The sequence below is a fragment of the Diabrotica virgifera genome, chromosome 1, assembly GCF_917563875.1.
Source record: "Diabrotica virgifera virgifera chromosome 1, PGI_DIABVI_V3a".
NCBI classification, from domain to species: domain Eukaryota; kingdom Metazoa; phylum Arthropoda; class Insecta; order Coleoptera; family Chrysomelidae; genus Diabrotica; species Diabrotica virgifera.
Window position 1 is genome coordinate 53,933,000 of NC_065443.1, and position 13,360 is coordinate 53,946,359.

The window sequence follows — 13,360 nt, forward strand, 5'->3', positions numbered from 1 at the left end:
AACACCAAACTAATTTTGTGCTTACCGCTTTCAAAAAAATAAAAAAAAAAGTATTGCTCCGGATTAGAACTCAAGACTCAAGACCTCTCGATCTATGGCCGAATGCTATACCAAATACGCTACGAGGACTGTGTCTGTATCGGTTCGGACGTACCTAATGACAATTCACGGTAACAAACAGGCAAGGTGAAGTATAATAAATATACAATAAAATGTTTTAATAATACTCATCTTACTCCTGAGGAAGACAAATCCAAAGACACAAAAATTATAATAAATAGAATTACTAAAAACACTAATATATTCTTTTCTTGCACTGATATATTTATAAATACCTTGAAAGATAGCAACTAAACACTATACTGTCTGTGTGCGCATGAGCGCAGTATTATGAAATTTTACTCTCAATCGCGCCTAAAGAAGTATAACTTCAAAAAAAGAGTAGCAGAAATGGTGCAAAGAGTGGTTGAGAAAAAGGAGTACCTTCAAGCATTGGAACTTATTAAACGAATTGTCTTTGTAGCCAAGTAATTGGAGAAATTGCCTGAAGATGGGCAAGCCATCATGCTTCAAATTCCTGGAGCTCGTTACTCCACTAATAAAGAAACAAGACACCAATATGAGAAAAACTGGAAGTTCTCATGAGAGGCTTTGTGCATTGCTTCCTTTCTTAGCGTAGAGTGTGACTTACGAGGAACTCAAGATTCCAACCTTATTATTATTGTAATGTGTTCTTGCCAGGAGATCTAGAGATTCTAGATTATCTGGCTGCTCATTGTGCTAGTTCATTTAGCATTACCTAAATATTTTCTAGTTTTATTTCTTGAGTCCTCTCAATGTTTTGCAAGCTTCCTAGGTTTTTATTCTTTCTAGATATTTTTCTAGGTTTAAGCATTTCTCATTCAATCGTCATCTTTTTATTGTATTATTGCTTTTTATCCTTTCTCTCTTACTATTTGTTTATTCTTTTCCTTGTTGATTCAAAGTTTTCTTCTTTTGTATATTATTTTACATAGCCATATGTTCTTACCATTTTTATTCTATCAGTTTTGGCTCAAACGCTGGTTATAAGTACGGTTCTCTTATTATGTATAGTGTTATGTAAGTATAGTGAGTATGTGTTATTGTAGTATTTATTTATTTATTTAGCTAATGCCTCGACAATTAATGGCCATTGGCATGGTAGGTACGGTGAATTTTTGCAGTTAGGTACCTAGTATCATGTGTAGTGTGTGTGTTGAGTAAGTGTCTTGTTACTTTGCAAAGTCGACGTCATTGTATTTGCAAAGAGACGCTAATTGTATCCGAACGTGTTATTGTAGTAGTTAATTAAAGTATTTAATTTTTGGAGATGACTTTGATGCAGAACTATTTGCTGACCTTTAGCTCATTTAAAATTAAATTATTTGTGCTACGGTCGGTCCACAGAACACTTCACTGGCATCTATATTTGGTCTTTGATCAACCTCATTTTTAGAGTTCGTGAAATTTGAAAGTTCTTCCATATTTCGGCCTACTTTCCTAGGACGACTTTTGTTAGATCATGTCTAAGTTTTATTTCTTCTTGTAGGATCATCTTTTTGTGATCAATGATCCCAGATATAAGTGTGAGCTCACAACCTCAAAACGGTCAATTGTGTTTATGTGTGGTTCATTGTTACGTGTAGTCTATTCACTATCATTATCTTTGTCTTTGATATGTTTAACTTCAAACCAAATGTTTGCTTTTCATTTTCAACCAGTTGTAAGAGATCAAATAACTCTTCTTGACTATTTGCAAGAAAGACTGTCATCTATAAAACTTGGGTCGTTTATGTTTTGATCATTTGTTGAGATGTACATTTCTCATCTTTCAAGCCTTTTTTCATAATATGCTCGCTATATTCGCTGGTACCTATGATTAATGTGATTCCTAATACATTTTCAGTGAAAATAATAACTCTTTGATAAGTGTTGACGATACAATTCTTTTTTATATGCGTGTCCGCAAAGATTATAGCTCCCAAAATATTTATAACGGAAAGATTTAGTTCATAATAGATGCCGACAAAACAATTATTTCCCTTTCTGTTTCTGTTTCTGCCGACGAAAACAATTATTTCTGAGAACTTTTTAGTAATTATAATTTTCGTGGACCCACAGAAGAAATGATGTTTTTTGCTGATACTCCTCAAAAAATAAATTTTTTCGCTAACACTTTATTAAGGAACTATAATTTTCACAATCATATAATGGAAAATAATATTTTTCGCGGCGTTCATTGAAAGTTCTACTCTTAACGGCATTTTTCGGAGTTATACTTTTCGTAGGCACCGGCAATATATATGTTAAATCATTGTGGAGACAGTATACATACTTATCTGACAACTTGTTCTGCATGGAATTAATTTGAGAGTGTGTTAAGCTCTTTAACAGTTCCAGTAGTGTATCAAAATCTGTAAAGTTCAATTATAAGCGAAATTAATTATTGTGATACGCCTACTTCTTGTAATCAATGCCATAAATTTTGCCATTTGACCCTGTCGAACATTTTACGATAATCGATATAATAAATGTATATTTTTGTATTATTTGTCTTATGTTCAGAAGGTGTTCTCGAGTACCTCCACCTCTTGTAAATCCAGTTTGCTCGTGGGGTATTTCTCTTTGTACGAAAGTTTTTAGTCTATATGATTATCTAGTCTATATGAGATAAGGAAGACGGTTCTGTATTTGTCGTATTGATATACTTAAGCTGCCTTTTTATGTATTGTCGTTATTACAGATTTTGTCCAACCCTAAGGCTATTGCTTGTAATGCCATATTTTGTTACAGAGCAAGTCAGGTAATTTTATTTCGGTTGCTTCTGAAGCTACGAGCATTTCTACTGTTATTATATCTGGACCTTGTACTTTGTTATAATTGAGGGGATTATATGCTAAGGGGCACAAGTGACAAAATATTGTAAACTGAGTTAAGTGCACAAAATAATACTAGATAGTACTAAACATTTAGTGCCAAAGAGATACAGGTGAATTAAACTAGTGGTGGCGACATATCTCAGGTTGTAATTTGACTACTTATGAAATATTTAAAAACAGTTTACGGCAAACAAGTATAATTTCACTTGTATCCCTTTGCCTGTAAGGTGTTGGATATCATTTTTGGTGAATCGTTTAGTATCTTTGCAAATCAAACCCTTAAAAAAGTATTCAAAATAAGTGAAATAATAACACAAAATGTACCAAGTAATTTTTCATAAATAAAAAAGTTTAATTTTTACGTAATTTTTCTTTTATTTTAGTTGAAGAATTTAAGAAATTGGTGTAAAGTACTTAAGTGGCAAAGAGAAACAAGTGCAAAATTTTGAAGCAGAGGGGTACAAGTGCCAACGTTTTTTCCAAATTTCAAATTTTTTAAGTGTAAATAAATACTAACTTTAAAAAAGCTTTTACAATTAGATAAATAAAAGGTATTAAGTTAATTCAAAATAAGTCCATAAGTGATTAATTTGCTGTAGAATTTACTATGTAATTTTAACTTTGACTTCGTTTTCTCAATTAAACCATTTTATCACTTGTACCTATTAGCATATAATCCCCTCAATTTAGCTTACTGATTGTCAGTCTTGTATTCTCGAGTATATTAGGTTCTTCTTTCATTCGTTCAGAGGTTTGGTGAACAAGTTCCTGGCGTTGATCATATTTATATAGGTCTTTGCTATAACAGAGATATGGAGGAATTTAAGGAAAGAGAAATAAAAAATAAAAGAAAATTTTCGCTAAAATTGCAAATACACTATTCACCCTTAAGTCTCGCGTAAAAGGTACCTTATAATTATTTCGTTTAATATTTCTATATAAAGAATAAATTCTGCATATAAAAAAACACTCTGCAAAATGAATTTGTACGTAGACCTATTGTGCAACTTAATTATACAGCATTATTTCCATGATAGTCGATGTATATTGATTGTCACAGATAGCGAAAATACATTTGACTATCATGGAAATATTCCCACGATTGCAATTAAACCAGATCGAGACGATTTTAATGCATCCAATCCATTTTACGGTTACTACGGCTGCAAAAATATAATAGTTAAAAGCGACAAACCAGTGAGTACTTTTAAATTTATTGAGAAAGAAATAAGACTCAGTTTGGAACGATTTCATTTGAGGAAATACTTAATTGCACCAGGGTAAGTTAAAGTTTCAGTTCTTCTTATAAATATAAAAAAGCAAGATTGATTACGATTACTAATCTTTTAGAACACCTTTGTCTCCACTTCTTTACGTTTGTAAAGTGCTCGTTTTTAAAGGATGCTTTGCTAAAATGTTCCTTATCTCGATATTTCAGGTCAAAGGGAACTTTTGCGATGATATTTATGATATTTATATTACTAGATTCTTTGCTTACACGTTACTGGTTACCATGATTTCTTTTAGCTGGTTACCATTATATTTATTTTCTGTTTTATCTCGTTTTAAGTTGCTTTTTCGTTTCTTTCGTGCATTGTCTATTTTACAGCTTAAAAATGTTCTCCATTCTCCCGGTGTATTTTATTGTGTTTTATGATTTTGTTAATTAATGATGTTAATTGTTCTGTCATTGCTGCTCCACAATATTTCAGTAATTCGTTTGGTATTCCTGCAACTTTTCTGTGCTTTTCAAGTCTTTTTCGAACTTACTGTGTACTTATGTTAGCATCTTCATTTGTGGAATTGCTATTGTTTTCGGTTCTAGCGTCATTTGTTCTTCCTCTGCATAGAGTTTTTGTAGATATTTAATCCATTTATTCTTTTCTATGTTTTGGTTCTATTAGCTCTTTTACCTCCATTCTTTGACCGCTTATAAAGCACCATATATTGCATCATATAAATCATGTTCGGTTTCTGTCGAAAAACGTTCCCAGTGATCGTTTTTATTCTTCGTCAACAAAAGCGTCAACAAAAGAAGAGGATACAGAAGGATACAGACTGGGAAACAAAGAAAAAAATATTCTTTTACGCAGACGATGCAATACTGAGAGCCCAAGGTAAAGATAATCTGCAAAGATTAGTTCACAGATTTAACATTAGAGCAAAAAAATTTAATATGACAATCTCATCTCAGAAAACTAAAGCAATTGTAATGGTGGGGGAGCCCAAGCGGGGATTTTTGCTGTTACTCAAGCGCGTCAGATTATCACATGGGGAGAAACCTTGTACCCTGTAAATGTATCCCTATCATAATTGGATCTTAATACAGGGAAGTTCATTAAGGGGGGTCCGGAAAAAATCTAATCCTTAAAAAAACTCGAAATCGTCAGATTAAGATAAGGTAAGTTACATGTAGAACAATGTATATTTCAAAAATCTGACGGTTTGGGCGGGGCCTAAGGAAATGGGTGAGTCACAAAATTTCATAAGAACAAAGTGAATATTTTGATAAATAAACGTCAGATTAAAAAACTAAAAAATACATATTCAATATTTTTCCAAAATCTATCGAATGATACCAAACATGACCCACCACGGAGGTGGGGTGGGGGTAAATTTAAAATCTTAAAAAGGAGCCCCCATTTTTTATTGAAGATTTGGATTCCTAACGTAAAAATAAGTAACTTTTATTCGAGACATTTTTTGAATTATGGCTAGATGGCGCTATAATCGGAAAAACGATTGTTGGAAATGGAAAATTAAATTAAAAAATGGAAATCCCCCACTTAAATGGAAAACTTTACTTAAGTTTTTTTTGGTTTTAGGACCTAATCTTCACAACCCAATAGATCCCCATAACGCTCGAGTAACTGCAAATTTAGTATACTTTCCTCTCCTATTATAATCAATAAAGAATCGATCAGATGTAAAATAGAAATTGATGGTATTAATATTGAACAAGTAATGGAAATAAAATACCTTGGAATTGCGTTGTCAAGCTACGGAGACCTGGACACAGAAGTGAGAAATCGAGTACAAAAAGGAAATAGACTGGCAGGATATCTTTAACACTATAAGGCGAAATCGACATATTAACACTGAGATGAAGTCAGGAATTTGTAAAGCCAATGTAAGACCAATAATGATGGGGGAAGTTGAGTGATAGCTCATTTTAAAGGTCGTTCGACCACCTTTTTAAAAATACTACATACAGTATATTTATTTTTAATAATTTTTGAAAAATCAAGTGAAACAGTAAAGGTATAGTATTTTTACTACAAAAGCGATATTACGTAGGTCAAAATTTTTGACGTAAGAGAACTGTCAAAACATTAGAATGTGACTTTTCATTATTGCCATGTTTATTATAAACATGGTAATAATGAAAAGTCACATTCTAATGTTTTGACAGTACTCTTACGTCAAAAATATAATGAAAAGTCACATTCTAATGTTTTGACAGTTCTCTTACGTCAAAAATTTTGACCTACGTAATATCGCTTTTGTAGTAAAAATACTATATTAAGTATTGACTTCAGAACTCCAAAATTTTATTATGAAGTATTGAACTCCAAATTGAATATTTTTGGGATATTGGAGTATTTTGAGTATTTTTTGGAGTACTTTTGTAAAAATCAGCAAAACCGTAAAGATATTAAGTATCGAATTCAGAACTTTAAAAAAATTTTTGGATTACTGAGTCCACGATTTTTCCAAACGTACTGAAGAGGAATATAATGTATGTGAATTTTTTTAAAATTATTTTTGAAAAGGTAGTTCAACGAACTTTAAAATGGGGTTTCACTCAACTCCCTTTCCATTAAAGATTTTGGGGGTTGTGTCCGCTCCCTCTAGAGGGTTGATTTAATTTAATTGAACACTGGTCTCCAAAATTTTCCTCTCACAACAAAATTTGACAAATTTTGCATATCATTAGATTTTTTGTAGGGACCAAATTATAGAGGGTGGCACCTTTTTAGATTGACACACTGTATACATATTATGGTAACTACATACTACTGACATTAGTGCTGTGTGTGCGTTTGAGAATTACTGGTTTCGGAATTAATGACCATTCGCTATCTTACTTTTATGTGATTATTTTGTATTACAGTTGAACCCGCTTATTAGAATAGCCTTCGTGCCAAGCAAAAATATTCTTATAAGCGGGATATTCTAATAACCGCTCATTGGTGGCTAGCTGCAATAAGTGTACCGAATATACGTTATAATAGTATATACTATGTCAATATGTATATGCATATTAAGTTTTAGGTCTTTTTATGTCAATAAAAATTTATAATCTATTTACAAAGATAATTAAGAAACGATTAGACCAGCGGTTTTCAACCTTTTTGAGTGATGTACCACCTACAGTTATTTTTATTATTTTTAGTACCACCTATACTTTTAAATTGTGTTATCAATACTTACTAAGTACTACTATTTTAGTTTTTTCCGTGTTTTGTGTACCACCGCCAATAATGATATGTACCACCAGTGGTACATGTACCACAGATTGAGAACCTCTGGATTAGACAATAAATTTAAATTGGGTTTTAGAAAAGACTTCCGAACAAACGATCAACTATTGGTAATAAATAATCTTATAGAAAAATGCTGTTTCTAAAAACAGCCAAGTCAACAGTCAACTTTCAACAGAAAAATGAAATTATTTGATGACCTTGTCGGCATACGATTAAATTTTCTGTGGGAAAGGAGCGTTTACCCATAACACAGTAATAAAGTGTTTATTAGGTACCTGAAAAACCGTAAGTATATACAAAACAGCAGACTTTCGAAGCTCTTACCGACAAACCATTATATCAGGCAAATTTAAATTTTTTAGGAAATTGTACGTAATAATTTATTTGTTGACCTGAAAAAATTATTCTAAAAAGCGGTATTAGGTTACTAAATCATATTCCAATAAACGGATAAATTTATTAAAGGGTAAATGGAAACGTTTCGGGACCTCGAATTTATATTAAATGAACCGGGATATTCCTATAACCGGTATTCTAATAAGCGGGTTCGACTGTATTTTAAGCCGGCTCTAAAAAGTGCTCCTTGCTTGAAATTATTGTTAATTTTACATCAATAAAATTTGTTCTCAAAACTTTCGTGGCACACATTATTATTAGATACTGTAGGTTCATTTTTATCCTTTAGGAACAGTGTGATGGAAGACATCCTGGATATATTTTCAACCTACGAGATTAATTACGTCACAGACATAGTCGTTATTGAACAAAATGGCTTCAGTTCCGAGATCACAAAATTTTGGTATTCCCAACTGGAATCGTATAGTCTGTGGACTCACAAATATATGGAACTAGATAACAACTGTGAAAAAGTATTATTGGATGTTTGGTATTCAAAAAATAAATCATTTGTGTTTGACAACAACTTGTATCCAGATAAACTTAAAAACCAGATGGGACGTGTACTGAAATTGGCAACTATGCATTATGTACCATACAACATTATAGGTATTGTTTAGTTTTTTACCTATTTGTCTTAGTAGATACTGTAGAAATATGGTTCAATATAGAGGGTGTTTCCAAAATATTCTGATATATTTAATATTTCTGTAATAAACAAGTTCTGACTGTAAACAAATTTTATTGGTACCAACAGTGATATAGTAGGACGAATGATTGTAGTAATGGTGAACTAATTCATATCTATTTTTTGTATAGACTTGCTAATGGTATTATCGGATATGTTAGACGTATGTAGTTCCCGGTTTATCAAAACAACCAGTTACTTCTGAAACATTCACTAGACTACATCTTTGTTTTCAAAAACTAGAACTTTTGTTAACAAATATTATCGGATGGCTTAGAACTGCGATAATTTTGCAACTTGCAGCTCAGATTCGTTAGAATAGTTAACAATAAATTACAAACGAGTACGAAAAAAATTACTCAACAAGTAAATGTTAGAGGGATGGTAAGGAACTCGAATTGAATCAAAACGAAGCCGTTTATTAGAGTACAAAATAATAGCGGTTTATATGGATAAATTACTGATGCTTTAGTGGAATAAACTCCTAGCATCGCCCGATGGCATAGATATGCCTCAGGTTCACAGCATCGTATTTTAGTCTTCAGTAAATCTACGAAAAGTCCTCAGAAAACAAGAAGTGTGATGTAAAATGTGCTACTAGAGCGATATAAGAATTATCCTGTTTTCATGAATGCTTCACAGTTATGCGATACCAGCAAAGCTGCAGTTCCGCCTTATTTTTAGAATACTACTGAACAGTGGCAGATCTAGGGCGGAATAGGGAATTCTCCCCGTAACTCGGTACAGAACTAAGGAAAAAGTTGTCGAAACATAAAAAATACATTAGCTGACATAAAACTTGTCCTGCATATCAGATATAAGACAAGTAGAGAACATGGACTTGATCTCAATACGAAAAAAACAAAGTACCTGGTAGTCAGTAAACGCTTAAATATTAATTACAATTGTCTAGGGAAAAATCGGGTTTAAGTCATCTTCGGCTATCTTAAGCTATCTCGTGGTCAAAAATAGATGCATTGTATTTTAGTCTTCATGAAATCTCCGAAAAGTCCTCAGAAAACTAAAGAAGTGCGATATAAAATGTGCTACTAGAGCGATATAAGAATTATCATGTTTTCATGAATGCTTCACAGTTATGCGATACCGGCAAAGCTGCAGTTCCGCCTTATTTTTAGAATACTACTGAACAGTGGCGGATCTAGGGCGGAATGGGAATTCCCCCCCCCCTAACATGGTCCAGAACTCAAGAAAAAGTTATCGAAACATAAAAAATACATTAGCTGACATGAAACAGTCCCGTATATCAGACAAAAATAAAAATCCGCTAAACGCCGTAAAAATGAGTGGCGGATACAATATTCCAGCTACAATAGATCTGATATGAATATTACGTGGCAAGAAAATGTACTTTCATTTTGATACAAAACACTGATGCAAACTCACCCTTTGATATCCACTCTACAATTATTAATGCTGGACTATCTGACCATAAAGCAGTTTATACGAAGTTTAATATCTTCAGCAAACCCTCCTCGAAAACCCGACGTTTAGGCAGGATTTTTTCCACCCGGAACTTTCGTAAATTCCAAAATTTATGCTTAACCTCTGAGTGGCGCTTTCCTGCCATGGACGTGGATAATAATTTCAGTGAATTCTTAGATAAGCTTATCTGTATCTTTAATAAAGCATTTCCTTTAATTGCAATTAAGCCAAAACATCACAAACCCTGGACTACTAAAGGTATCCGAATATCTTCCAAGAATATGCGTTCTCTTCTCTATATCAAGAAATTTACTACCAACGTCTCTATCACTGAATATATCACCAAGTACAGGGCAACCTATCTTAAACTTATAAAATCAGCTAAAAAAAAGTCTACTACCAGAACCGCCTGGGAAGCTCCAAAAGTGTTGCAAAAGAAACTTGGTCCATAATAAACGATCTTCGAAATAAAACCCACACTGCTCAAACATTTTCCCTTCCAGACCCTGAAAATCTAAATGAATACTTTGTTAATGTGAGTAAAAATATTACATCAACTATTTTGCCACAACAAGATCCCATTTCCTATCTCCCTAATTCAAGAGAGGTCTCGAATTCATTCTTTATAAAACCAGTCGATCAATCTGAACTGATCCAAACAATCAATAGTATCAAAAGCAAATCTTCCTGTAGTACTGATGGTCTATCGATAAAAATTTTTTCCAATCTTCCAGAAAATGTGTTAGAAGTCCTCGTCTCACTAATTAATGATTCTTTTGAGAAAGGTAAATTTCCAGAGTGCCTGAAGACAGCCATCATTATTTCTCTTCATAAGGGTGGTGAAATATCTAATACCTGCAATTATAGACCTATTGCACTACTATCGGTACTCTCCCAAATTATTGAGAGACTCATAAGAGCCCGACTTATGTCCTTTCTAGTTGAAAACAACATTTTATCACAAAATAAGTTCGGCTTTTTAAATAATAAATGCACCACTGATGCCATGTTTTCTGTACTACATGAGGTTTATCAAGCACTGAACAATAATCTTCACACTGCCACCGTTTTTTGTGACTACGCCAAAGCTTCTGATTATGTAAATCACAACATTTTGATAAAAAAAAACTAAATTTCTACGGAATTCGAGGCATTTCTTTAGATTGGTTCCAATCTTACTTGGATGATAGGAAACAACTGATTAGAGCAAACGATACAGACTCTAGTCTCAACAACATTGTATGTGGGGTACCTCAAGGTTCAGTATTGGGTCCTCTACTTTTCCTTATCTTTATTAATGGCATCACTAATTTAAAAATCGATGGAAAAATCTTTCTTTTTGCTGATGGTTCCAATATCACTTGGAGCAACTCAAATATTGCAACTCTTCATGCTACTATAACTTCTGATCTACTTACAATAAAAACCTGGTCTGACTCAAATTTACTTTCGTTTAACGTAGATAAAACAGTAGCATCGTCTTATAAAGGAGCCCTTCAACCCTTACCACTTAATAACAGCCAGATCAGTACCGTTGATTTTGTAAAATTTCTTGGTATTTTTTTAGACAGCAACCTTAAATGATCCCTCCATATCGATTTGTTACGGAAGAAACTCTCTTCAGCTTGCTATGCTATAAGATCTGTTTCGAATGAACTCAATTTAACATCTTCCAAAATAACATATTTTTCTATGTTCGAGTCACATCTTCGTAATGGTCTTCCTTTTTGGGGTTCTGGTACAGCTGCCCAATTCGATGTTATTTTCAAACTACAAAAAAGAGCAATAAGATATCTGTTTGGCCTCAGAAGAACAACACATTGCAGAAGTTACTTCAAAGATTACGGAATTTTAACCCTTCCATCTTTGTATATTGTAGAAACTGTTTGCTTAATTCGTAAACATCTACATGTCTTTCCACCAAGACCTAATCATGACTACTTCACGAGAAATTCTACGTTTTCACAGTTCACAGCTTCACAGTTATGCGATACCAGCAAAGCTGCAGTTCTGCCTTATTTTTAGAATACTACTGAACAGTGGCGGATCTAGGGCGGAATGGGGAATTCCCGCCGTAACACGGTCCAGAACTCAAGAAATATTGTCAAAACATAAAAAATACGTTAGCTGACATGAAACTTGTCCCGCATATCAGATATAAAATAAGTAGAGAATATGGACTTGATCTCAATACGAAAAAAACATAGTACCTGATAGTCAGTAAACGCTAAGTATTAATTACAATTGTCTATGGAAAAATCGGGTTTAAGTCAACTTCGGCTATATGTACGTTAAGATTTTGCTGATTTCGGTTAGATGCATCATATGTCGTGTTAACTAACGACCTATGAGAATACTTAACAGTAGGTTGATGTCTTGCAAAGCCTAAAAACCGTAACACACTGGTTATATGAGCACAAATACCTACAGTTCTCGCACCAGATTGACAGGTACAGTATTACCCGCTAATCGGTTCTTCTGTAGGATCATCTTCACCAACCGTGCAGGAAATGAATATTTGGTGTTTTGTAGCTGGCCGAAACCTAGAACATATTCGAACTCTTATGAATCCCGGTTCGTCCATATTCTCATCAATTTGAAACTCTTCGCCATTGTCTCTAATTATTTTATCTTGTATGTACGACGGTGCCAGTTTAATTTGATATATCTCAATCGTAAGGTCTTTTAGGTATTCTAATTCAAAAATAGGAAAGTTGGCAAAATCGTGATTATGAAGCCTTCTCCATTGACCATTTCTTTCAATCAGATTTTTAGTCCCAACTCTAACTTGTACAACCTCTGTAATAAGTGTTGATCATATTCAGCTCTAGCACCTTCCATTGTACAATATTTTGTATTAAAAATTTCATCATCACTGGCTCTAGAATCCCAGGTGGACCTCGGCTTGTTCAATAATAAGCTTCCATTCTTTATTATCCTTCGCCTTGGTTTTCCAATTTCGTACTCTTAACACCCATAATTAGTCTTCCACGTCGTCCTTAAATCTTACTCTGGGTCTACTTCTTGTCCTCACACCATCCGGTCTTTGGTTATAAATGTTTTTGACGGCTGTGCCTCGTTCATTCTCGTTAAATGAAAAACAACGTTATCTTGAATTCTGGAGCATATTACGGGTGGAATTACCCTATTCCCCCTGGAACCACCACTGTTCAGTAGTATTCCTAAAGATAAGGCGGAACTGCAGCTTTACTGGTATTACATAACTGTGAAGCATTCATGAAAACATGATAAATCTTATATAGCTATAGTAGCACATTTTATGTCGCACTTCTTTAGTTTTCTAAGGACTTTTCAGAGGTTTTCTGAAGACTAAAATACGATGCATCTATTTTTGACCACGAATTCATATACAACACTCAAGTATGCATGAAAAAAATGGGTCTTTCTTCTTCCAATCTTAAATATGTACTTTCATTCACTTGACC

The 13,360-nt window shown here is 33.4% G+C and overlaps 1 protein-coding gene across 1 annotated transcript in view; it reads left to right on the forward strand.

The window, feature by feature from the left end:
* Positions 1 to 450: 450 nt before the first annotated feature.
* Positions 451 to 13,360, forward strand: part of LOC114324953 (uncharacterized) — a 54,586-nt gene continuing 41,676 nt past the window's right edge. The window contains exons 1-3 of the mRNA XM_050659912.1: positions 451 to 527; positions 3,938 to 4,180; positions 8,073 to 8,392. Of these exons, the coding sequence (XP_050515869.1) occupies positions 451 to 527; positions 3,938 to 4,180; positions 8,073 to 8,392 (640 nt within the window). The remainder of the gene's footprint in view (positions 528 to 3,937; positions 4,181 to 8,072; positions 8,393 to 13,360) is intronic.